The sequence below is a fragment of the Bos mutus genome, chromosome 9 (assembly GCF_027580195.1).
Source record: "Bos mutus isolate GX-2022 chromosome 9, NWIPB_WYAK_1.1, whole genome shotgun sequence".
Classification (NCBI taxonomy): Eukaryota; Metazoa; Chordata; class Mammalia; order Artiodactyla; family Bovidae; genus Bos; species Bos mutus.
This window is the reverse complement of record NC_091625.1, coordinates 23902430-23928670: the sequence shown is the minus strand read 5'-3', so window position 1 is coordinate 23928670 and position 26241 is coordinate 23902430. Positions and strand designations below refer to the sequence as shown.

Here is a 26241-nt window from a genome sequence, read left to right as displayed (position 1 = left end):
ATTTATACCTATTTAACTTCCATTATGAGATAGCTTATAATAAAGCACAGATGAATGCCTACTAGGCAAAAGCTAAATGGGAAAAGTGGAAGGCAAAATTATGTATAAAACATGGTTGGGTAAGTAAAATCTGTTGTTAAGTCAGTACAAAAATTCTCTCTGAGCTTCCAAAGAGATGAAGAAAAATAAGGGTTCACATTGCTATAGCTTCTCAGAGAAGTACGCTGTCCCACAAGGAGATAAATGGTGATTTTAGAGCAATCCATCACTTAACTTGCAGAGAATCCAATTTATTTTTCAATTTGGCTAAAACTTACCCTTAGAATTATATAGGTGTTTCTGAACTGAAACAGCATTTTTACAGCACTGTGTAAATACATATGTGGGTATGTATTTACAGTACGTTGTTCTGAAAATTATGAATGCTTTCATTATATACATAATAAATGTAGAGAAATAAATAATTCAGAATATTTCAGCAGAACATCATTATAAAATTAAAACACCATACTGTTAAATTTGACACAGCTTAAAGATGTATTTGGAGAAGGCAATGGCACCCCACTCTGGAGTGGAAAATCCCAGGGACAGAGGAGCCTGGTGGGCTGTAGTCCATGGGGTCGCTAAGAGTCGGACACGACTGAACAATTTCACTTTGACTGTTCACTTTCATGCATTGGAGAAGGAAATGGCAACCCACTCCAGTGTTCTTGCCTGGAGAATCCCAGGGACGGGGGAGCCTGGTGAGCTGCCGTCTATGGGGTCGCACAGAGTCAGGCATGACTGAAGCGACTTAGCTTAAAGATGTATTTAACTAGGTTAACCCAGCATACTGTTCCACTGGGCAAATACTCCAAACAAAAAGAATGCCATTGCATACACTTGTTAATTTACTATTTATTATGGTGAGTGTTGGGGTTTTCCAGGTGGCTCAGTGGGAAGGAATCCACCTGCCAATGCAGAAGGCAAAGGAGATGTGGGTTTGATCCCTGGGTCGGGAAGATCCCCTGGAGGAGGGCATGGCAACCCACTCCAGTATTTTTGCCTGGAAAATTCCATGGACAGAGGAACCTGGTGGGCTATACAGTTCCTAGGGTTGCAAAGAGTCAGATATGACTGAGTGACTGAGCACAAGGGCAAGTATAACTAAACTAAACATCAATAAAAAGTAAAGTACACGTAATAGTCAAATTATAAAGAAAACAAGATTTACTTTAAGAATTAATGAACAAAGAAATGTACAATTTAAGCTTTTATCTCCTAAAATAACAGATTTTAGTAACATTACTAATTCTTGCTAACAAAGTGTTAAATGTGAAAGGTAATTTGGACTCATTAACTTAAAACAATATCCGTCTTGATTTTTCAACATAAAAATCATCATAGATGTACCAGCCTACCTTCTGTGGTTAGACCGCTTCCGAATTTCCTCTTGAAAGTTGCATAATTCTTCACTAACTTTGGCAAGTTCTTCAAGAGCCTTTATACATATAAGCAATATCATGTTAGCCCTTTGAAATGTAAATATTTCTTTAGAAACAGTCCAAGGCAAATCCCGTCTTACTTACTGTGTTGAGGGCGCCAGAGCAGCTCTTGTTCTCTGCCTCAGAAGTCCTCAGGTCAGGCCAGGCCCCATGTTCTTTTTGGTTGTCTCTGGCTTCAGAATCCATATACCCTACTTTTGATTTTTTGATTGTTTTTTGTTCCTTGCACACTTGATTTCTTTCCCTGAGTAAACTCTGCTCTGTTTTATCTTTTTTTCCCAGAATGTCCCTGGGATGTATCCCTGTAAATTTACATTGTCCTGAATTGGGGTAATCTGGAGAAGATTCCATTTTATCTCCAACAGCCTTCTCACAATCAAGATCAATGACCTTAGCACGTTCACTCATGTTGATTTTCCTCCGACGCTTTACTTCATGGCAGAGCTATAAGGAAAACAAAGATAAAGTTTTCCCCCTAACCCACTTTCTCAATAGTTTTGATCCTAAACACAGTGTTCTGAGTTCTCTTAGCCATATTACTATATAGTGGGTCTTCCCAGGTGGCACTAAGGGTAAAGAACCCACTTGCCATTGCAGGAAATATAAGAGACTTGGGTTTGATCCCTAGGTTGGGAAGATCCCTTGGAGAAGGAAATGGCAACCCACTCTAATATTCTTGCCTAAAGAATCCCATGGACAGGGGAGCCTGGTGGGCTACAGTCCCTAGGGTCAGACATGACTTAAGCTACTTAGCACGCATGCATACATAGACTGCTCCAGGGCACTAATGCTTATGCTTCCAAACTATGCTTCTAAAATCTGGATTAGGTGGAGCAACTTTTGATGAACCATAAAGACTACATGTAGTAGGGCAAAGAAGGTAATTTCTATTTGACTAGAAATCAATTCATTCAAAAATGACAGAAACCTGCGTTTATATATAGATGTCATAATGATACAGAGCACTGTTAACAAAATTGGAATGACCTCAATCAGTTACTGGCTGCTGCTGCTAAGTCGCTTCAGTCGTGTCTGACTCTGTGCGACCCCATAGACGGCAGCCCACCAGGCTCCCCCATCCCTGGGATTCTCCAGGCAAGAATACTGGAGTGGGTTGCCATTTCCTTCTCCAGTGCATGAAAGTGTAAAGTGAAAGTGAAGTCGCTCAGTCGTGTCCGACTCCTGGCGACCCCATGGACTGCAGCCTACCAGGCTCCTCCGTCCATGGGATCTTCCAGGCAAGAGTACTGGAATGGGTTGCCATTGCCTTCTTCCAATTACTGGCAATGTGCTCTAATTTAACCAACATTAAAGCCATATTTTAAAAATATATGATCCTACTTGTAAGTCAACATTGAACTGTCTAAATGACTGACAATCTCACATAGTAACTCAGCTCATTCTGTCCCCTAAGTAATTGTCTCATCATCAAAAGACGCTTCTTTAGGACGTTACGTGAGTGAGGAGTAGGTAATTCTCAGACTTGCTTTTTTTTTTTTTTACTTCCAAGGCTATATACATTCAAAAAAAGTTTCTTCCTTTGTCCTAATTAAATGTGAGCCTGTCCTATGTAATACAATTGAACTCTAAGGCTTTGATCATCTATTAGTTTATTAATTGCCCCAAATTATTTCTTGAGGATTTAGTTTAACCTGCAGGCAATTAGTGACTTTCTCTTCAGGCTTGAGTTCTGAGAAAGCTTGTCAAATTCCAAAGACTGTCAGAGAACTATTAAAGCAAATGACTCTACATTTTACAATCACATCCTATATCTGCACGAGATCTATTAATCAAAGAATAACAGATTAATTTCTGCTCAGTATTTATGCAAATCTCAGAGAGAAGCACTAGAACATATTTAATGCCTGAAGGATATGCAGTGCATTTATTGCCCTAGTCATAAATTTGTCATTGGATAAAGTCAGGATAGCATCAAATTGCCATCATGAATCAACCATTTTGGCTCCTGTAAAATTATCTGCACTGAACTTCTGTGGGCATTATAATTTTGGCCGACCTTGAGGGGCATAATAAGAAGCAACCCTCAAAAGCACGAGGCTAAATCTAAGGATGTTCTTGGTGGCACTGTCCTCTTATAGAGGAGTCATGGGTGAAAACAAAATTGCTTCAATGTAAAATTAGGGACCAAAGTACTATTTCTGGAAAATTAGTCTGATTTTGTTTCCTGAATATTGAGAAATATGCATCTGATAATTGTTTGTTACTTGCTAGAAAGACAGACCTGCTGCATGCATTTTGCAAGGGATCCTTCCTCTTATCTTCATTTCACCTTTCTCTTCTCGTTTTGAAATACTTTAATTTACACAGAATTCTATTTGACATCTTAAATTCTCTTGGGGACTTAGGTGACGTATGAAAAAACAAAAAACATTATACTACTGGGAAACCATTTATTCTGTGCAAGGAAATCTGTTACTTGGTCCTCAGCTGTTTTCAATGGGTATCTGATCATTCAAACAAAGGACACAGGCAGGAAAGATGGCAAAGTGATTAAAAAAAAGAAAAATTCCCAGCTGTCTATTAACTCTGTTAAGAGTAACTATCTGGATCAGTCTAGGTTTCAAAGATCCAAGTATCTACATCTTCACTTTGTAACAGCAAATGCAATGATTGTGGATAGTGGCTGAAAAAAGAATCATTAGCATCTTAATACCCAATACTGATCCTTTCACTAATGATATATTTACTTGGAATCACAGAAGTTATAAGCCTGTACCTAAAATTGTCAAATTTTCTAGCATATGACTTAATAAGTTGTGTCTGATTTAAAACACAGAATTTGTGATAAATAAGAAAGAAATACAGTCTCTTAGTCTGGTGCTACTAAAGAACCTGCCTGCCAATGCAGGAGACATAAGAGACACAAGTTCGATCCCTGGATCAGGAAGATCCCCTGGAGGAGGACGTGGCAATGCACTCCATATTCTTGCCTGGAGAACCTTATGGACAGAGGAGCCTGGTGGGCTACAGTCCACAGGGTCGCGAAAGTCGGACACGACTGAAGTGACTAGCACGCACACGTGCACACGCTTGTAGTATCTTACATTTGTCCAAGTGTAGACTTTTAATTTTAGTTAACAATATTGTCTTGACTTTCTATGACATGTGAGGACAATTTCCTGTTTTTCCCAATCTTTTCTAACCCAGCTTTGTAGCTTCTAAGCAGGAAGATATTAAAGGTACATTATTACAGGTACAAATACTGGGAGTGGAAAAGGATACATACATACTCTGCCATTTTATATAAGGAACTTGAGAGTATCCATGAATTTTGGTATCCATGGGGTCTCCTGGAGCCATTTCCCGTGTCTACTGAGGGACAACTGTATTGTTATGACAAGGGGGACACAATGCTAGTCTTCAGGTATTGTAGAGCATCCTCTCTGGGTGGGTAGTCTGGGTAAGCACATTTTTCAAACATATTCTCAGGTATGGTGCTGTACCATGCATGCATCATGACATAAATAGCACCACAGCTACTATCCAAGATAAAGAAAAAATATTCCATTCCTTCTGTCAGTATTTTTACGGACTATCACCTAAGTTGGAAGTATGTTTAATGCCTGCTAATTGATAGGGCTCATATCCTCCATAGATGGAATCAGCAGAGCTGTCAGAATAATTATTTGACAATAACAAATTTAACCAGACAGCAGACTGTCTTAGCTACCATCTTAAGCTACATGGCTTAAACAATGGGCTAGACTAATCCTGACTCCCTTAATTATTTTGCTCAGATGCTAGAATTATCTGAGACTATTATTTAATGGATTTTCCAAACCTTGAGAAGCCAGTGACCTATGAGTTCAGGTTTCAAACTGGCATTGTAGACTCTGACTTAGCCATCTCCTTTTTGATCCAATTGAACTCTGGGTGGAGGAGTTAACAGAGGAAGCAAAATGTATTTTCCAAACTATAGAAGGACAAGAAGCAAATTCTCCTTTCAATCTGCAATCATCTACTACATGCCTGACTTCTCAGCTGGATTTTCCAAGAACAGTCTAACGGCCATGTGTTAGTCACTCAGTCATGTCCAACTCTTTGCAACCCCATGGTCTGTCCATGGAATTCTCTAATAGAGTAATGGCTATTCTTTTTTTATTTTTCCTTTTAGCATGCCAATTTGTATTTTATTCATAACTAATTACATGGCTGTTAATAAGAAAATTATTTGCACTATAAACAAAGCATCAGCATTGATTGCCTGTGAATGAAGACCAAGGAGTCTGTTAAAATAACTGTCTTGACAATGTGCCCAAAACCATGTAAGTCAACAGCAGGGATGTTACAATAAAGCAAGATAAGTATAAATAATTTTCAGTTGGAACAAGCCTGAATATACGTCAATGCAGATAACTAAAGGAAATATTCAAGGTCCAACAGGCTGAAGGGATTAAATTATTATTTGTATCAGATTCTGGGCATGTCATTTTTCATACTCTTTTATAATAAATGTGCCAATAAATGTGGTGCACCTTGCCAGGATAAATATGTCCACTGTCATTTTCTTTTTGAAATACGACACTCCTTTTGGTTATACTGAATTATTGAGTACATAATTTCCTTTAGTAGATGTTATTCATAAATTATCTCAGGAAAGATCTAGTTTTAATGCCCAATTGTAATAATCCAAAGGTATGTTCCACTAATTATGTTTTTCTTTTATTTTCACACTGAGCTCAGCATTTGAAAACTCATGCAAAATACATACCTCACTTTTGATGCCATCAGAATTTTAGTCAAAAAAGAGTAAATTGACATATTTTAGAGTTTTCATGCCAAGTTATAAAATAAGTATAGTCTCTACACTACCAATGGGTTAGGTTATGCTATTTTCAGTCTAATTAAGTATCACTGAGACATGTATCTTTTAGGTAGAATTGGAAAGTAAAAACAGTTTCCAATACAAAACAAGCCAAAAGGATTTTCATTCTGAGTTTTAAGTTTCCAAAGTATTCAAACAAATCAACACGTACCTCTTCTATCTTCTTCTGCATTATCTTCCATTGACTTTCCCATTCCTTTCTTTCATTGTCAAACTGGTCCAGTAATTCCATTTTTTCCTTGTGCCAGATAGCCTCTGTGTTCTCCCACTGCTTGTGCAGGTCCATGGCAACCGTGTGAGTGTTAGTGAAGGGGTATTTCTGTTCGTCTCTGCCTTCTCTTAACTGTTTCTTGGAAGCTTGGAGCTGTTTTATTTGAAGCCGTCTCACTTGCCTTTAAAACAAAGCCTAATATAAACATAACAAGAGAGAGTTCCAAATCCATGTGCTTTCTGGAAACATTTTATCAGACTGTCAAGAGCCATTGACATAAACAAACCACAGGAAAATTGGACTCAAAAGAAGAGATGACAAAAATATCTGCTTAAGAAGAGACTAGCACAATCAAAAACAAAAAAAAAGTATCGTTCAGGTTTTTTTTCTTCCTCTTTCTGAAACCAGACAGCAAAATTACAGTGGACAGGATGGTTAAATGCATGTGTGAGATATAAGTATTCCTTAAACTAACCACCTAATCTAAAGATAGAATTTTTCATGACTATTTAAGAGTGGAAGTATGAAATTCAACCGGATAGTCACAGCTACACAACTATGGTAGATTCTTCTGCAGTAGAATTACTCCTTCTGTTCTGATGCAACCAGATTATATAATTTTATGATTTTTAAAGTCCTGAGACAGTGCTATGCTACAGTCTTCACTTTATACTGAAGAGCTCAATCTTGTGGCAAATGTAGTTACTGTATCAATAAGACCCCAATGTTGGTAGTCAATCTGGGACTGATGGTATCAGCAAGAAACGAAACTAAAGCATGGAAAAATATTGTCATTATTTTATTTCATCAAGTAAAATACTAAAGCAGCAAAATTATTCTGAAAACCATGTTAGAACTTATCCATGCTCTCTTTTCCTTCTAATAGCAAATTTGGAAAACTCAGCAGTGGCCACAGGACTGGAAAAGGTCAGTTTTCATTCCAATCCCAAAGAAAGGCAATGCCAAAGAATACTCAAACTACCACACATTTGCACTCATTTCACACGCTAGTAAAGTAATGCTCAAAATTCTCCAAGTCAGGCTTCAGCAATACGTGAACCATGAACTTGCAGATGTCCAAGCTGGTTTTCGAAAAGGCAGAGGAACTAGAGATCAAATTGCCAACATCCGCTGGATCATCGAAAAAGCAAGAGAGCTCCAGAAAAACATCTATTTCTGCTTTATTGACTATGCCAAAGCCTTTGACTGTGTGGATCACAATAAACTGTGGAAAATTCTGAAAGAGATGGGAATACCAGACCACCTGACCTGCCTCTTAAGAAACCTATATGCAGGTCAGGAAGCAACAGTTAGAACTGGACATGGAACAACAGACTGGTTCCAAATAGGAAAAGGAGTACGTCAAAGCTGTATATTGTCACCCTGCTTATTTAAATTATATGCAGACTACATCATGAGAAACGTTGGGCTGGAAGAAGCACAAGCTGGAATCAAGATTGCCGGAAGAAATATCAGTAACCTCAGATATGCAGATGACACCACCCTTATGGCAGAAAGTGAAGAGGAACTAAAAAGCCTCTTGATGAAAGTGAAAGAGGAAAGTGAAAAAGTTGGCTTAAAGCTCAACATTCAGAAAATGAAGATCATGGCATCTGGTCCCATCACTTCATGAGAAATAGATGGGGAAACAGTGCAAACAGTGGCAGTCTTTATTTTCTGGGCTCCAAAATCACTGCAGATGGTGACTGCAGCCATGAAATTAAAAGATGCTTACTCCTTGGAAGGAAAGTTATGACCAACCTAGATAGCATATTCAAAAGCAGAGAACAAAGGTCCATCTAGTCAAGGCTATGGTTTTTCCTGTGGTCATATATGGATGTGAAAGTTGGACTGTGAAGAAAGCTAAGCACTGAAGAATTGATGCTTTTGAACTGTGGTCTTGGAGAAGACTCTTGAGAGTCCCTTAGACTGCAAGGAGATCCAACCAGTCCATTCTAAAGGAGATCAGTCCTGGGTGTTCTTTGGAAGGACTGATGCTAAAGCTGAAACTCCAATACTTTGGCCACCTCATACGAAGAGTTGACTCATTGGAAAAGACTCTGATGCTGGGAGGGATTGGGGGCAGGAGGAGAAAGGGACAACAGAGGATGAGATGGCTGGATGGCATCACCAACTCAATGGACATGAGTGTGGGTAAATCCCGGGAGTTGGTGATGGACAGGGAGGCCTGGGGTGCTGCAATTCATGGGGTCGCAAAGAGTCGGACACGACTGAGCAACTGAACTGAACTGAATAGACTAGATATCAGAATGTATGTTCTGATACTGAATTTAGAGTATTGAAGAAAATGTTTTAATCACTTTGCAGGGAAATCTTTGATCATACTAAGCACTGACTGAAATAATTAGATTTCTAGCATTTAGGGCATGTGTACTCAGGATTTTAAGATGAATTTTAAAATACCTGATTGGTAACTCTTTTATAACTCATCTAAAATTTCTGAGATTTATTTACTTACATTAGAATGGGGGATATCCACAAGGTTATTATAAAGATTAAATGACATGAATAAAAAGAGATTTGAGAAAGATAAAATTTCCCCTATTTCTTGTTTAAAAAAAAATCTTGTGCTGACTTCCACTGAAAGTATTTTTGTTAGTAAAGCCAGATACATTTTTAATGGGTAGAAAAGCATGCTTAAAATGTTCAAATCTCCATCTAAGATAATCATGCCTAAAAGAAGTCTTTAACTCTTCAACTTTTTAGGCCACGACCAAAGTGCCTTGACTTATGAGGTGGCAGATGATGCTACTTTTGAGCTAATTCTCAAGAGTCATAGCTGCCTGGGTGCTGGCATTGTCAAATGAAGCCCACAAAACCAGGCAGCAAGCCTCAGTTTGCAGTCATAGAAGGCCGCATATTTCATATCCCAAATATAAACATTGAAGACATTTGATTTTTTTTTTGGTCAGGCTGTCCTGAATGTGCATATCATGTGCTAAACTGTGCCAAACATACACTTTTGAGCTGCAATCTATTAATGAATTATAAGAGACTAATAAGGGTCAAAGAATATCAGTGCTATATGCAGGGCTCCACCCTCAAAAAACACCCCAATAATGTTAGGACCTATATGGTTATTCTTCTCTCAAAAAATTTGTTACAGATACTTTGATCATTCTTACCTACTTCTTTGGCACTCTACTGTGACTAATTTATCCAAGAAAAAGAAGTAATTTCAGATTTAGCCATTAAAAACACTACCGTGTCTCAATTTTATCCAGTTTTGCTAATCTCATTTTCCATCCTCTCTGTCCCCCTTCCCTCCTTTTGCTACCCTCCAGCCCTATGAGACAGTGACCAGAGGTGCGTGCCACAGCAAATGGAAGTTGCCCCAAAATAATGTGTCGATGAAGACATAACATAAGAAAGAGAGTAAAGAATACACAGAACTTTGTGTCTTAGTAAATCTGTTACTGATTTTGATTACTTATTAATGTGCTGCTGCTGCTGCTAAGTCGCTTCAGTCGTGTCTGACTCGGTGTGACCCCATAGACAGCAGGCCACTAGGCTCCTCTGTCCCTGGGATTCTCCAGGCAAGAACACTGGAGTGGGTTGCCATTTCCTTCTCCAATGCATGAAAGTGAAAAGTGAAAGGGAAGTCGCTTAGTCATGTCCAACTCTTAGCGACCCCATGGACTGCAGCCCACCAGGCTCCTCCGTCCATGGGATTTTCCAGGCAAGAATACTGGAGTGGGGTGCCATTGGGTTCATCTAATTCACAGGAAATGGAGACAGTGCTAATTTTCAGAGAATACAGACTGCTTTACTATATGTAATTACTTGTGAGCTAAAACTATCTTGCAGACTAGCAGATATTTAACATTAAAACCTCTTAGGAAGAGTGGAATGCTTTAAGATATCAAGAGAAAGTTGCAAATTTAACCAATCAAGTTATAGAAAGAGAGCAGGCTAATTTCAAGCGACTAGAAAAGAGGTGCTATGATAGTCCATGTTTCATTCCGTCTTTAAACACTAAATGTACAGAAATCATCATAAGAGTCTCCTACAATTATGTAGCAAATGGCTTCAATTTTTCTTTTCATTTCAAATTCTTCTTGAACCACTTTCAAATCAGGGTTAAAGGGCAACAGACCCTTTTCTTTTTTACCTACTTGAAGAACATCATCCAGGAAAACCTTCAATCAGGCTTGCTCCTGGTAACAGGACTACACATGAATCCAGGTAATGTTCCTGAAGCAGACAGAACCCTGCACTTAATTGCAAAAAGCCAAACTCATCACTTAATACGGAGAAGGACCAGAGCTTCTACAGAGCTTCTCTTTTCCAAGACTAGAGCCACATCTAGTGCCACAAAACTCAATGGCTATGGATCAAAAACAAGCCTTTGAGAGCAAATTCCTATAGAGCAATGTCTGTGTCAAATTCTGTGGGTTTATTGTACTTTTCACTGTCTATGTCTTATCACAAATGTCAAATATAATACAGCTGAATATATTGCTTTCTCCTCCAAAAATAAAGTGGGGTCCAAAGCATTTTGTGAGGATTAAATATGCAAGAGAGAGAATGCTTAATCCAAGCACCTAACACCGTTTCGGATCATACTAGGTGCTCAATAAAGGGCTGCTTTCTCCTCTCTCCTTTCTCCCTCTCTCTTTTTTTGGTCTTCCCCTGCACCCTTCTTTCTTTAATCTATCTTCCTCTAGATAAAACTATGATTTTGATTTAATTAGAAAATTCACAGAAGCAAGTATAATTGTGTGGACTCATATTTTTAATGGTTTTCCTTTGCCTTCAGTGTTTTTCAAGTATTTTAAGAACAGAAGGCAAGTTAAAGATTTAGGAATTTTTTTTATTGTTAGTAAAAATCTGAGTAGATGAATCCTACATAAAACCGTTCTTGTTATAATTCTCCCTAAATGTTAAAAAAAAAAATCCAACTAAATAGGGCAATTTTGTAGGGACATAATGTTCTGAAATGAAAAGTTATGGGGTAAAATGGCTCAACCGATTCAAAAACTCAATTTCAATGCTTTCTGCGGAGGCCAATATCAAAGTTCTCTTTGTTCCTAGCTATCTCTCTTTTTCGCCCACAGATACTGGTATCTCCGTGGGAGAGAAAGAAGAATTTCTGCTATCTACATCCCTCCCCAGGTCTCCTTGACTCTCCATTTCACTTCACTGTCTCCAGAATTTCATTCAGAATAAAATGTGTAAGAGCACATGTGAAGTATCAGAGGGAGTTGCATTACTCAGTCATGCACACATTCTTCCCCCAACAACTCTAAGTGAGCATTACATAATCCACTTTAACCCACCTCTCCCTCCCCAAGGCCGGAAGCCAGATTTGTAGAAGAGTTGTGAGTGGGTTGCATAAGTATGATGATGAGAGGAAAAGAAGTTCTGCTAACCTTCCGGCCCTACTAGGAAGCAAAATTTAGGAGCAACACAGGAATTTCACAATAAATCAGTTCCATTTTCCATGTTAGGCTCATGTAGGCCATGGTAACACTTCTTCATCTGAGGGATGCTCCACTCTTAACTACACCTTCATCATTACCAGTTCAACCTTCATCTTCCCCACTAAAAACTGGATTTTAGCCAAACAAATGAAACAATGTTAGGAGAGCAGACTGGATGGCAACTTCTCCCTTTGGAAAGTTTTGTTCCTAGTTTGTTTCCTATTCTCTGATTTCCTTTCCCTAAACATGCTACTTTTCATATCATGGAAACATTTTCATTTGTAGGAGGTTACACATTCCAATAGGAATGCCACTGGTACTGCCAACCTCACAATTCCTAGAACAACCGTTTGCCTTGGAGATGCTTTGCTTCCTCTTAACTTTGAGGAATCAGGAATTCCCTTGTCTATACCCATCAAAGTTACACACCATTTGCTTCCAGGATTCTCCAGCCCTTTCTCCAGGCTATTAGGAATCACTTGCAACAATTCAACTGATTAACAGACCTTATTCCTCCCTTAGTGTTCACTGGCAAAGGCATCTTTCCAAAGAAAACCATGACTTGATTCTGTTACAAGGCAAAAGGGAATTTTTAAAACTGGCTATTTCAACATGTTCTTTATCTTCCAATAGGGTCAAAGGGATATTACCACACACAATTCTGAAAAATCAATTTTGCCTTTCCATTATCTTTTTGTTCTCTCTTCAGTTATATATTCAAACTAGAAAATATCCAAGGATAAACAGATGCCTAAAGTTAACCAGCTTAAACAGTAGAAGACATAGATTAAGGTTCCCTCCTAACTGCAGATGAACCCATTATGAATGTTATGCACTTCAACTCAAATTACAGAAACACTTATCATGCAGTGAGTAAACCATCATCTTGGATGAAACCACACTGATTTATTTTTCCCTGCCATTTTCAAATGCCAACAATTTCAAAGACTGTGAACTTTACTCGGCAAATGTTAAAAAGTCTTCATCCTAATGAAACTAGTTTTCAAATAAATAAATTAAGTGAAATCCTACAGCAGGGAAAGCGGTCTTCAAAGTTCTGAGAAGCAGTGTTTGAAAAACCGTCTCACAGAGCGGATGGCACCATCAGTCCAGAGTCAGGATATCCACTCACGGCAGCTGAACCCTTTCTTCCCTGGGAGTCAGTAAAATCCGTTACGCACCCCGCCCCACTGTTTTGAAGCCCAGGCACTGATGCTGAATCAAGCAGATGTTGAAATCACCCTCCACTTAAACCGTATCCACAGCTTTAAACATGTCAGCAGCAGCCCCTCTCTATATTTTGCCACAATTACTCACTTGCTTTCAAACTGTCAGAAAACAAACATACCTTTTTGCACTGGGGAGAAATCCTACAGAGGTCCAACCACCGGTCAACCTAGCAATGGGAGGACAACTGGTTGTTTTAGAGTGAAAAGCCTTTGACGTCTTGGAGCAGTGAATCTTGCTTCTTTGCATGAAATGGGAATATAAAATCAGTCCAACCATTCAACAGAGAAGTACTGACAAGTCCCTTTGAAATCTCTACCACTTTCACAAATCAAAAAGCTGCTCAGCCCAGTGTCACAGCGGCAGCTGAGACTACTGTGACGTCAGTTTCTCGGAGGCGGCCTTCGAGTCACCTCTTCCAACCAGAGCTCTGTAACTTTAGAGCAGCTCCTACTCTGGGTAAACAACTCCAGGTCCAGGACATTTTTAACTTTTATAAGGGAGCCCAGTATTTCTAAACTTGCCAAAAGAGCTGGTGTTAATATCTCACGATGACAATGGCCAATTTTAGATTTCACTTATTTGGAAAAGTTAACTCCTTGTTTACAGGCAAGAATCATCTGGCCTACCTCTCTCTTCCCCCCTTTCAGAACTGCGCTTTTTGGTCCCTTTGGAAGTTGGTGTTTTATGTGGCAGAAATTTCATATATATAATCTCAAAAGATTTGTGAAGATGTATCAAACTTCTGTCTTGAAATAAGGTAGAAATGGCACATAAAGACTAGCCTCCTTCTTTGTGATTCATTGGTAGCTTGCTGCCTATATCCATAGCGATGGTGATGTCTTTCTGCTAGAGGAAATTAGATACCATGGGAAAGGACGGTATTTATTGTGGGAAGGAAAAAAGAAACAATGAGTTACTTGTTTTCAATTAAGGCATGCTGCAGCCTAATTCAGCAAATATGCTAGATAAAACTTTAAATAATAAGGGCTTATCCTCAAGTCCAAAGTCTGTGTGGTCCTTAAGGCACTACATATTCACTCTCACAGTATTTTGCTGCTTCCAGATAAATGGTTCATGGGGAGCTAAAATGTTTACTATGTATAACCTTCTCATAGTAGGACTTTAGTATACGTAGGACAATTAAATGAAATCATACTTTGTGTTTCGAAAGCCCAGCCTCATAATCTCAAAAGCAATTAACAACAATAGTAGTTATAGTAATAATAGTGATGACTCATGGAGAGACAACTCTGCACAGCTCTGTGCTAAGTACTTCTAATAACTAATGTATCTTCATTTTAGTTCACTCTTGCAGAAAATGTGTCTGTAGATATGAATCCAATTTTACTGATAAAATCAGGGCTCAAAGAGGCCAAGTATCTTGCTGAAATTCACAGAAGCTTGACTACATCAGAGGAGTAGGTCTTAGAACTGGATTCTCTAATTGAGGACCCTGGAATTTTGTCACAGAGATATTGGTTTCAAATTACTGCTACCACTTATCTGTGTGAACTTCAAGTTTGTTAATTCTGTAAAGGGATAATTTACTTAGTAGGGATGTTTTAAGAGTATGGGGTGGGGAAGGACTTACAGTACCAGGTACTAGGAAATGTTAGCTCATTCTGCCTCCATCCTTATCAGGACAGAAGGAAGATCTTGGCATGGGGGTGGAGGTGGGAGTTGGGGGGAAAGGAATATCCCCAAGGCATCTCTACAGAATTATCTAATGAAATTGTTTCTCCTACCCTCTCTGTCACTCCAGACCTCTTAATTTCAATGTGTCTTTTGTAAATCAAATTCAGACAGTTTTCCACACCCTGTCAGAACTTCAGATAATATGTAGCTAATTACAAAAGAATTACATTGCTCTCTCCTCTGTACTTCACTCAATAGTACCTATTTCAATGTCATTTTTGACAGATGTTCCAGTAATTATTTTTTGCAGTTGTTTCATCTGCATCTTGTCATGGTAAAGTTGACCTTAAATTATATATAGAATAAAAATGAGGGATGAAAAACTGATGGAATTTCACCCAAGTCTACCATTTTTTTCTAGTATTTACCAACCTTTTCTGTTGTATAATTTTATGTGTATTAGCTAATATTTCCAAGCTATATTTCATACTTAAAGAAATAAAGTAATACAATTAGATGACAGCATATAAAGGCAATAAATATTCAGCACAGGTATTTCTGAACCTTACCACTAAAACTTTTAAGGAAATTTGTTTTAAGAAAAGTTCCTGCTCTTATGTACACAAAGCAAATGGATTTTAAAGACTGATGCCAGTATGCCCAGCCATAGAGTAATACTCAGACATTTAGAAGTTCCTGACATTTTCAAGCAGGAGTCATAATGGCTGAAAACCTTATAGAAAAAGTGCAGTTTGTTGCATAATACAGGTTACTTTGAACCCATTTAAATATTTAAAACTTCTAATGTGAAACTGACTCAAATTATTGCTCTATACCTTGGAGAGAATTTGGAAGAATCATTTGTATCTGATGTCATACTAATCCTTTTTCAATGTATAACAAATATGTAAAAAAATGCATATAATAATACTTAAAGTAAATGTAGAAACACAAGCTGCTGTCAAGAAACAAAAACAGAAAATCCTGGAAAGGGTTTGAAATGATCTGTATAAATGATGATATTAAGCCACAAACTAAAACGTTTTGGAAAGGGGGCAAGAGGAATATTGAGAGCATAAATGTCACTAGGAGGTGTTTCCAGACTTATAGAATTTTATAGCCAGAAAAAACTGCAACTGTCCAGTCAAGCTTCTCATTTTACAGCTGAGGGAAGAGGCCTTGATGTTATTTACTCAGGGTCACAAAGCCATTTACTAGCAACATCAGGAACAGAATCCAGGTCTGCTAATTCCTGGGGGAGTGCCTCAAAGTTTAAAATTCCAACGAGCTCAAGGTAAGGAATAGAACCCAGGGATGAGAGTTTTGGGCATAAGACACTGACTTCTAGCCTTGCCAAATCTTAAACTCACTTTTTCTAAGTCCAAATGAGGGGACTAATACTAATATTTCATCTTCCAAGTATGATGCAGGAGTCATATAAGACAGTATTTGTAACTATTTATCTTGAAAAGTTTGTATCGTTCAATAATATAAGTCCTTGGTCAGAATAAGAAGAAAAAGAATTTTAACTGAGTGATCATAAAAAACCTGGGGATTAAAGCACCGACTTTGTCTTTAGCATATAATGCACATTTCATTTACAGTTCTCTATCTGAAGAATGATTTTGAAGCACCACAAAGTAGTTATTTATTTCATCTCTTTATGCGGTTACAGCTCTGGCCGTATATTAGATTGGGTAGCTTCTGATTTCTTGCTTGTACAATTTTCAGGCCCTTCTTCCTTTACTCTTTAAACACATTTGCCAGCTAAAGGAGTACTGTTTTTCTATTTTTATTGTAAAGAGATGGAAAAAATTGGAAGGGATGACTTTGAAAAACTGAACTCATAGCATATTAAAATTTAGAAGCTATTACAGGTGGCAAATCTTAAATAATCCTTCCTTACAGTATAGTATCTGCCCTTTGCAATTTTTAAAATGCTTTATATGGAAACTCTCAGGACTTTCTGCATTTTTCTGAAACCAAAACTGCTTAAAAAGTCTTCTAATTTGAAAAGTATAAATTTTAACAAATTATATCTATTTAATAAAAATAAAGTGCTTCATGAAACATCTCAGTTGTTTAATAGAACTCTCTTGAATCTTAATCTTCCATTCTAAAGAGAGGTCTTGGGTACTTTTAACATTCCACTTAATGAATATTTGTGAGCACCAACTCTGGGCCAGGTGTAGGGCTGGATTCTGAGGACTGCAAGAATAAAGCAAATCTTTGTCCTCAACTGGCTCCATCGCCTCTGAAGATCCCTGCAATAGCAACTGCAGCGTGACTACCCACTTCCTGAGTATTCCTTGAAACAAATGAACAAATACGGAGCACCTCTCTTGGTAGTCCCCACAGCATTCTGCCACCGGGAGCACCATTCAGTGTTACTCTCAGACCCTGCTGTATGCTGCAATCACTCAATTACTTAAAAAACTCTCCTCCAGAGACTTTCTGAACCAGACCACCCAGTGATGAGGCCCAGGTTTCTTAATTTTTATAATGTTCTACAGCTGATTCTGTCAAGTTTGGTCCTGTGTTTATGAGTCATAGAATGACAGAGTCTAGACTCTTGTGTTAGTAAAAGAAATATTGTGTCGATACTTACTAGAATCTGTTTGGGGTGATCTATTTTCCATGGAGTTACATGTTCAGATTGTCATGTTCCAGCTAATGTGCTATGTTCCCAGTGCTGGATGTTTTCCCCTTAAAATCATGGGATGCTGGCCGTCTCCTCTACTCTGAGGGATGGCGACATGTCAAATATGTTAGCCAAGCAAGTCTGTCATGGGGTTTATGTACAGGCATTTCCAGATGACAGAAATATTCAAAGGAAAGAGTTTCAAACTATCTGATTTATTTTTTTAAGTATTGGCCTATATTTTGAAGAAACAAAACATTTTTAAAACATGTTTAGTTATTTAGGACTAGAGACACATCTTGCTGACGATTTTCCAATTTGTTTCTGGCATCTCACTGTATTAAATTTTTTTGTTATTATATTATTATTTGTTTTTATCTCACTATATTATTTCCAGATTCTTGACTTGGGAAATGTTGATACTGAAGATAATGATAATGTTGATAGTGATGACAATAAAAGCTAAGTGACACAGAGACTCTTCTGGGGCTACTTCTCATTTCATTCCAGAAAAGGGCCTTGGGAATGCCTGTCCACCACAAGAGGGCCACCCTGAGACACTTCTGTTAGGAAGTTCCAGCGATAGAGCACGGCTCAGAGGCCATTGCTGCTACTACTAAGTCCCTTCAGTCGTGTCTGACTCTGTGCGACCCCATAGACGGAAGCCCACCAGGCTCCCCCGTCCCTGGGATTCTCCAGGCAAGAACACTGGAGTGGGTTGCCATTTCCTTCTCCAGTGCATGAAAGTGAAAAGTGAAAGTGAAGTTGCTCAGTCGTGTCCAACTCCCAGCGAACCCATGGACTGCAGCCTTCCAGGCTCCTCCGTCCCTGGGATTTTCCAGGCAAGAGTACTGGAGTGGGGTGCCATTGCCTTCTCCGGAGAGGCCACTGAGAGGGTGTTATAACTTGAAGGACACAGTAATTCGTATTCTCCCCACCCTGCCCCATCCCAGGGTGTTTCCACCCCACCTTTATCTTCTACCAGAAATGTTAGATTTATCACCACTAAGTGACAGCATTACATTTTAAGTAACTGTCTGATAAAATGCCATTGACAGAGGAAGCGATTACTGGCTAGTCACAACTTCATTCAGAAAAGGAGAACCAATGAAAAGAACACGAGAAATCCTCCAAAAGAACAACCCATCTCTCTAGTCTACTTGACTCCTAGTTCAAAAAGGAGGTTAACAAAAATGCTAAAGGATTTAAGAAAGATGATTAATAGAAGCACAGAGCACTGTAACAAGGAACCAGAAACTGTAAAGAGGAACCAATGGAAAATAGATAACTCAATTGCCATGATTACAAACCCATCTAAAAGAAGAGGAGAACAGCCAACACACAAAAAGGGCTGGAAAGAACAATCAATATAGGTAAGCTTTGATCAGAGCCTGGGGAACGAAGCTGTTTCCTTTGTGGGCTGTAGAGCAGACAGACAGACAGAAGGTCAGAAAGAGGAACTGAATGAGTGGTGCTAGATTTTGAGGGGCTAATGTGAGAGGTCTTGATACCCAGGTGCAAAGAAAATGTGGCATCATGACTTGAGGAGGCCACGCTAAAGGATCTGGAGATGAGAGTTTAGAAAGGGAGGCCCGCAGTCATACTTCAGATCCTTTACCGTGGTACAAGACATTTATCTTGGTACAAAATAAAACTTAAGAGTATTTATTTATCTAATAATGCATCGATAATTTAAAAGAAAAACAATCAAAATAAGTAAAATATTATGAACTGAACTTGAAAAACCCTCAACAGGAAATTTGGTTTCAACAACATTCAAAGAAATATTCTCATCCTCAAGTCAAAAGCGTTACATGAATATTTTCTGAAAGGATGAAAAACTGCTAAACACCATTGATTATATACGTGTATAGTAAATTTTAGGGCTTCTCAGGTGGCGCTAGTGATAAAGAACCCGGCTGTCAACAGAGGAAATATAAGAGACGTGGGTTCGATCCCTGGGTCGGGAAGATCCCCTCGAGGAGGGCATAGCAAACCACTCCGGTACTCTTGCATGGAGAATCCCATGGACAGAGGAGCTTGGTGGGGTACCGTCCACAGCGTCCCACAGAATCACACACAACTGAAGTGACTTAGCACACACGTGTAGTAAATTTTGTGAATTCGTAAAATCTTACAATTTTATTTTCAGATGCTGGATGTGGATGGTACCCTATTTAGCTATAGAGAAACTCATACAAGTGTGAACTAAAAAAGCTTTTATAATTGTAACAATGAAATAAAATAATCAGGAAATGTCAACATATTTAAGCTTATTAAACATAAACATCTGAGGTATAACATAAGAATAGGTCCTTTGAGACAACACCACCTGGTTTGACAGTGGCAAGTGAAAGGTGGAGATTCTTCCTTGTTTTTAAGAGTTGAGTGTTGCCTTTCCTGCTCCTATTCTTTGATCAAGCGAGGTTGCAACAGCGCTGTACTTGAAAATGGCCCCTAAAAGTGTCAACTTTTCTCACTTTCAATCCTGACTTTACATTAGAGCATCTGACCTGAAGCATGACTGCCAGATGAAAATGAACTGTGGTTCTATAAGAATATAGCTACCAACACCACATGAATATTTAGAGTTAAGGCTTAGCGACCAAACTGACATTCCAAAGTTCACTGGCAGCTGAGGAAATAATCGTATCCCACTCTACCACACAGAATGAAATGAAGGCTAGGGAATGCAGGCCAATACACATTCCAGGCTCAGCACTGAATTTTCCCTTGTTTTGAGTTTGAGCCTGTTCTGCTTAAAAATAGCCAACTGAATTCTTTTTTTCTTAAATCTCAGCCAAATTACCAAAGACACTCCTTCCTACGCCCAAGAATGTGCAAGCAATGGAATTTTTGTTTGTTGGAATTTATTTTCAGGGTGATGTTTAAATAGCACAGTTTTCAAAGGTGCAAATAGGAGAAGAGTCCCTGTTTCAATAATTGGAGGACTGTGTTTTCTTCATGAATAAAGGAGCCTGGATGTTGCTCTCTTAGAACTAGCTTTATATGACAAAGACCATGCAAGGAACAGAATCAAAGGGGAGGGGAAGGGAGATAGTAGAGATTTCCTTTCTGAGGTCTTGGGAGTCATCTCTGTTAACTTTTCTTCCCATGACTATATCCTGCAGTGTAAGGAAGACATTCACCCTAGATCCTGGGTGCTCACAGAACAGCCTCAGGTTCCAAGGAGAAGGCCGAAAGGGACAAGGTTAACTTCCGTCTGCTGGCAATTTGCTGAGACCACCTTCCAATTACTGGCCCCCAGCAGTGCCCTGAGATAGAGTCAGGCCTGAATTCCCTGACACTGGATGCATTTCCCATTGTACATCACAGTGTATAAAGATGTGTGTGCACACACAGGCACAGACTGGGTAATCAGTTCTTCAGTGGGTGGGGCAGAGTTGGGAAGAGCCTCCAAGTCAGTCCTATTTCCCCTCATCTTTTTCTTACTGGGGTTTATATACAAAGAGCCTGGATGGAGTTCAAATTTCTCATGAAATTCTTCTATAAAGTCAATGGCTTAGGGATCCACAGGTAAGGTTAATAACACTGTTGCCAGGAAGAATTTAATGCTTCACAAGAGATCTGAGGACAAGGCTGATGTTTTGGATAGCCTGGACCTCCCTTGGTTACCCTCTCCTTTCTTGTTCAGGTCACAAGATATTGTTGATATATATACTGCACGCATGCTAAGTCTCTTCAGTCGTGTCTGACTCTTTGTGACCCTTATGGACTGTAGCCCACAAGGCTCCTCTGTCCATGGGATTCTCCAGGCAAGAATACTGGAGTGGGTTGCCATGCCCTCCTCCAGGGGATCTTCCCAACCCAGGGATCAAACCCACATCCCTTGAATCTCCTGCATTGGCAGGCAGGTTCTTTACCACTAGTCTGTGGGGTCACACAGAATTGGACACGACTGAAGTGACTTAGCAGCAGCAGCAGCAGCAGCGCCATGTGGGAAGCCTACCCCTGCATTGATTTCTGTATTCTTCTATCCAAGAATGCCTAGGGGGTTTACTGTGTTCTCTGAGGGAAATCTAACATGCTATCAGGTATGCAATAAAGAATAAATTGCAACCACAAATCTGTTTTTTGCACTTTGGTAAGAATACAAGTCAGAGTTAGCTGTCTATATCTCTGTCCTTGTCAATCAGCCAGTTGAAAGCTGTGAAAACGTAGAAACTGAACCTCAATTTCTTCTATACTTAACACAGCCAATACTTCAAAATGTGTGTTAAATAAACAAAGGATCCATGCTCTATCTTTTTGCTCACATCTCTTATGTATGCTTTCTCTTTGGGGTTTGGAGGTTAGAGTCAGTTGGCATCTGTTATCCCTGGTGGGTTTGTGGGACACCATATCCTCTCTGTGGATCACACGGGGAAGCTTTGTGGCAGAGATGATTGTGTAACAACAAAGTGGTGGTTTGTTATGATGTGTTGGGGGGGATTATCTTGAGGTTTTAATTCAGCGTTTACATGCACCATTATCTCCAGGTGTGTGTGTGACCCTGACACACACAATATTCATCGTGGTTCTCCTTTCTGACACATATTCTGATTTGTCTTCTCTAGCTTTGTTTCTTTCAAAAACCTGTTTGAATGAAAGGGGGAATTTTCTAACACCATTACCAGTATGGAAACAGAGTTGCTTTGTCATTACAGGTCTCTGGCAAAGGCCATATGACAAAGGTAGACATGCTCTATAAAGAGGATACAGATGTTCAATGAATGCTTGGAATTTTAAGGTCTACTAAAATCTAGACAACCAATGATAGTATCACACAGTTTGCTGTGACATTGGTATATATGTTGTATATACCTTATATGCATATTTTAATAATTCAAACATCTAAAGAAGTGGTTCTTGGGAGTTAATATATATATATCTGCTTGGGTTCATGTATTGGATTTCAATTAATGTAAAGTAGCATCTCAATTCTAAAAACAAGCCAGGAATTCTGATGCGCAGCTAGGATTGAAAACCACTAATGTAAATATTTAGTTTTTGGTTCTCCTCGTGGTAAAGATAATTTCAATTCCAAAGCCAGTTTCTTAAAGCCACACAGGATACTGAATATCTATAACATTTCTGAAGTGAACACCTGCACTGCACACCATGCTTCCTCATAGGAACAAAGCTAGGAATCTGGGGATGACACGTATTTGAAGTTCTGGCCCTTTTCCTCTAAATGCCAGTAGACCTTTCAGTCACCGTGACTGGAACCTGAAACACCTCCAATAACTACCAAATGCCTCATAGGTAGATGAGAGAGTCATTGCTTAGCTGACTGTATTCCAGTCCAAAGGCAATAAGCATTTCATTTAAATTTCTGCCTCAAACATTTACTTTCAGTTCCACTTTCATTGCCAAAATGATTCCTCTGAGACAGCAAAAGTGAAAGTTGCTCAGTAGTACGACCCCATGGATTGTAACCCGGCAGGCTCCTCTGTCCATGGAATTCTCCAGGCAAGAATACTCAAGTGGGTAGCCATTCCCTTCTCCAGGGGATCTTCCTGGTCTGGGGATTAAACCCGGGTGTCCTGCATTGCAGGCAGATTCTTTTCCATCTAAGCCACCTGGGAAGCCCCCAGGATGGCAATCTGGGGGTTAATCAAGGTTCTAACAGTCAAATTCTGATTTTTAATTAATTTTTTATTTTTAAAGTGGCTTCTTTCCTGGAGATGAAATATTTTTTAAAGTAACATTTGTATAATTGATTAACTATAGCATTTATGCTATTTCATTTGTTCTTGTCATGAAGCTCTATCTAACCACTTGAAATCTTAAGATGAAAAGCTGGGAAGTATGTACTGACAGATTCTAACTGTTGGTTAACCACTCCTCACTCCCAGTCTCTTTTTTCTCCAAAACAAAGCAAAAACTAAAACTAAATTAAAAATCAGGTACATTAAGAGTAGGTATCCCTGATGGCTCAGACGGTAAACAATCCACCTGCAATGTGGGAGACCTAGGTTCGATCCCTGGGTGGGGAAGATCCCCTGCAGGAGGACATGGCAACCCACTCCAGTATTCTTGCCTAGAGAATTCCATGGACAGAGGAGCCTGGGGGGCTACACTCCACCGGGTTGCAAAGAGTCGGACACAACTGAGGAACTAAGCACATTATAAACTCAATTTTTAATTATTATGTAGTTTTTACTAAATTAACACTAAAAGGGAAATTTACATGCCGAGGGATGAGGACTCAAAAGACTGTGGCCTGCACCAACTTCTGTACTGGAGCAAAGATTTTCCATATGTCATTCTTTATGCCTGGGGCAAGATACTTCATTTTGTTACAGATTTTCATATCTATCCACCAACTCAGCAGTATTTCTAAGTAGGTAACGTCAGTGAGTGTTCTCAATCACTCAATCAGCATGACTCAACATGACTGAGTCCAGTTTTATACTCTGTAAATTGCCAGTGAGATGGACAGCATAAGACCTTTTGGCTACAGGAAACCTATCCAAACCACTTTAGGTAGGAGGAGAAAGGGCAGTGCTGAGATTCACCAAAGTAAAATTGTCTACAGAGCAACTCCCACTGGAACTATGCTACTGGCTTTGGACTGTGATTTCATGAAATTCTACTGATTTACTATTTTTTCCCTACTCAAAATACTTCATATACTGAATTTCTAGCATATTTCCTGCTCCAGAAGCAGTCCTACATGGTAACCTATTACAGAGGACAGGATGCCAGGCAACAAACCTGATTAGCAACATACAGCTCCAAGTATAACAGGTAAAAAGGTTTCCCTGGGGGCTCAGCAATAATGAATCCACCTTCGATGCAGAAGATGCAGGACATGTGGGTTCGATCCCTAGGTTGGGAATATCCCCTGGAGGACAGCATGGCAACCCACTCCAGTGTGCTTGCTTGGAGAATCCCATGGACAGAGGAGCCTGGTGAGCTACAGTCCCAGGAGTCGCAAAGAGTTGGAGACGACTGAAGTGACTGAGCGCGCGCACATAATAAGTAAACACAGATATGGTTGGTTTGGTCCGAATGGTTGAAACTGGTCAAATGCAGAGGACAAAGATAATTTCCTTCTCAATGAACTAACTAATCCAGTCTCATGCTTCCAAACACGTAGACAAAACACCATCAGCATCACAATGACTTGTTTAGTTTCCATGATGGTCACATTTTATTTCTTCACCATAATTTTTGCTGATACTTATTGGTTATCAAAGTTATTTTGTTAATCTGATGCAATTTAGCAAAAGCACTTTATAAATCTATACATTTTCTAAGATGTGACCAACTTGTGAATGTCCAGATTTTGAATTATCATAATAGTCAAATACTGAGAAATAATTGAGAGACTTGGGAAATGTTCACAGTCATTCTTACAGTGATTTAAGAAGAGTACAAATCAAAATGTAAAAGAAAGTAGTAAAAATGAAAATGATTTATAAAAAGAGAAGTTGTACTTCCACCCTTACCTGAAATATTTAATGCTCAGGCTTCTTACTGAATTTGGTAGTGGGAAGATGCGTCTTTTTAAAGAAATAAGCAGTCTTCAGTGTTTTTATAGCATTGGTTACTACAGAAATTATACTTCTTTTACTTCTTGTCTTGAAGGGTGAACAAAACAAACAAACTGAAATACTACAATGAATGGTAAACGATGAAAGGTTTACAGTACAAAAAACAGTGTAAAAAGGAAGACAAGTTTAAATATTGTTGTGTAAGAAAGTGATGAAAATAATACAAGAATGAGAATAAGTAAAATGATAGGCTGGAACATCTGGGAAGGTAAATGCAAAGACAAAAAGAAGAATTAATTAATAATAATTTTTAAAACTTAAGTTTATATCAACTAATCTACATATCCATTCAACTTAAAATAAAGACCCCTCCCTCATATATACTTACAAAGTCTGAAAGCCTACTGTTATATACATACTTTCTCTTACTCTGATTGCTATTTCTTTCTGAGAGTATCATTGAAAAAACACATGCGCAAAGTATTCAAAATCTGCAACAAGGAAATTAAAAACCAACTATTTGACATAATACATAGAGAAAAAAATCATTAACATTTCAAAATTCAACAAGTTTTATCATAAAACTTTTTATTTTTTTTAATAGCAAAGCAAAGCAGCATGCAAGATAAATAAGCAATAGGGTTGGGATTTTTCTAGTTGTGACTAACAGGCAGTTAATCTAATATCATGCTTCTGTGTATAAACTGATTTTTAGATGTAAACCTCTTGCGTGCCTTAAAAGCCATGCATGCTGTTGCTCTTCTGTGGGTTCTCCAATGGATATAAGATACCAGGCTTGCCAGAAGGGTAGTACTGCCTGTTTGTTTTGTAAACTCTCTTTTATGTGGTTAACTCTGACAAAATGCATTGGTTTTTGGCCACCATACCTGGCTAGAGGAGATCAGTCCAATTCATCAGATGTGCCTCTACAATTAGGATGAAGGAAAAATGCTGGTTTTCCCTGTTCGGGAATAGTTATTACTATTTCTCTGAGTTAGTGTTGCCTTGAGGCTAAAGTGTAACACTCCTTCCCCAGCCTGAGGGTCTTCTATAGAACGGACAGTGATTTTCTCTAGAAATAAATATCATGTTACTTTGACTGGTGGTAGGTACAACAGCGGCTTCTATCTGCTCCTCTTGTAGGGAGGGCTCCAGACACAAAAGCATCTCTCTTTAGCTGGTTCCCTGGTGGCTCAGCGGTAAAGAATCCGCCTGCCAATGCAAGAGATACAGGTTCGATCCCTGGAT

General features: G+C 38.9%; 2 protein-coding genes across 3 annotated transcripts in view; both read right to left on the bottom strand.

Annotated features, from left to right (window-relative positions):
• KIAA0408 (KIAA0408 ortholog) overlaps positions 1–25076 on the bottom strand; it is a 31754-nt gene extending 6678 nt beyond the window's left edge. Inside the window, exons 1-4 of one of the 2 annotated variants that reach the window (XM_005903825.3) lie at positions 24949–25076; positions 6482–6736; positions 1569–1928; positions 1401–1480 (exon numbers count right to left, since the gene is read on the bottom strand). In XM_005903825.3, the coding sequence (XP_005903887.1) occupies positions 1401–1480; positions 1569–1928; positions 6482–6616 (575 nt within the window). In that variant the 5' untranslated portion in view covers positions 6617–6736; positions 24949–25076. Of the gene's footprint in view, positions 1–1400; positions 1481–1568; positions 1929–6481; positions 6737–13333; positions 13652–24948 lie in introns of those variants that run through there. The other variant, XM_070376280.1, reaches the window with a different exon arrangement.
• A 42-nt stretch (positions 25077–25118) lies between these two features.
• Positions 25119–26241, bottom strand: part of MTCL3 (MTCL family member 3) — a 45326-nt gene continuing 44203 nt past the window's right edge. The window contains exon 6 of the mRNA XM_070376279.1: positions 25119–25253. Coding sequence (XP_070232380.1) covers positions 25143–25253 — 111 coding nt within the window. The 3' untranslated portion in view covers positions 25119–25142. The remainder of the gene's footprint in view (positions 25254–26241) is intronic.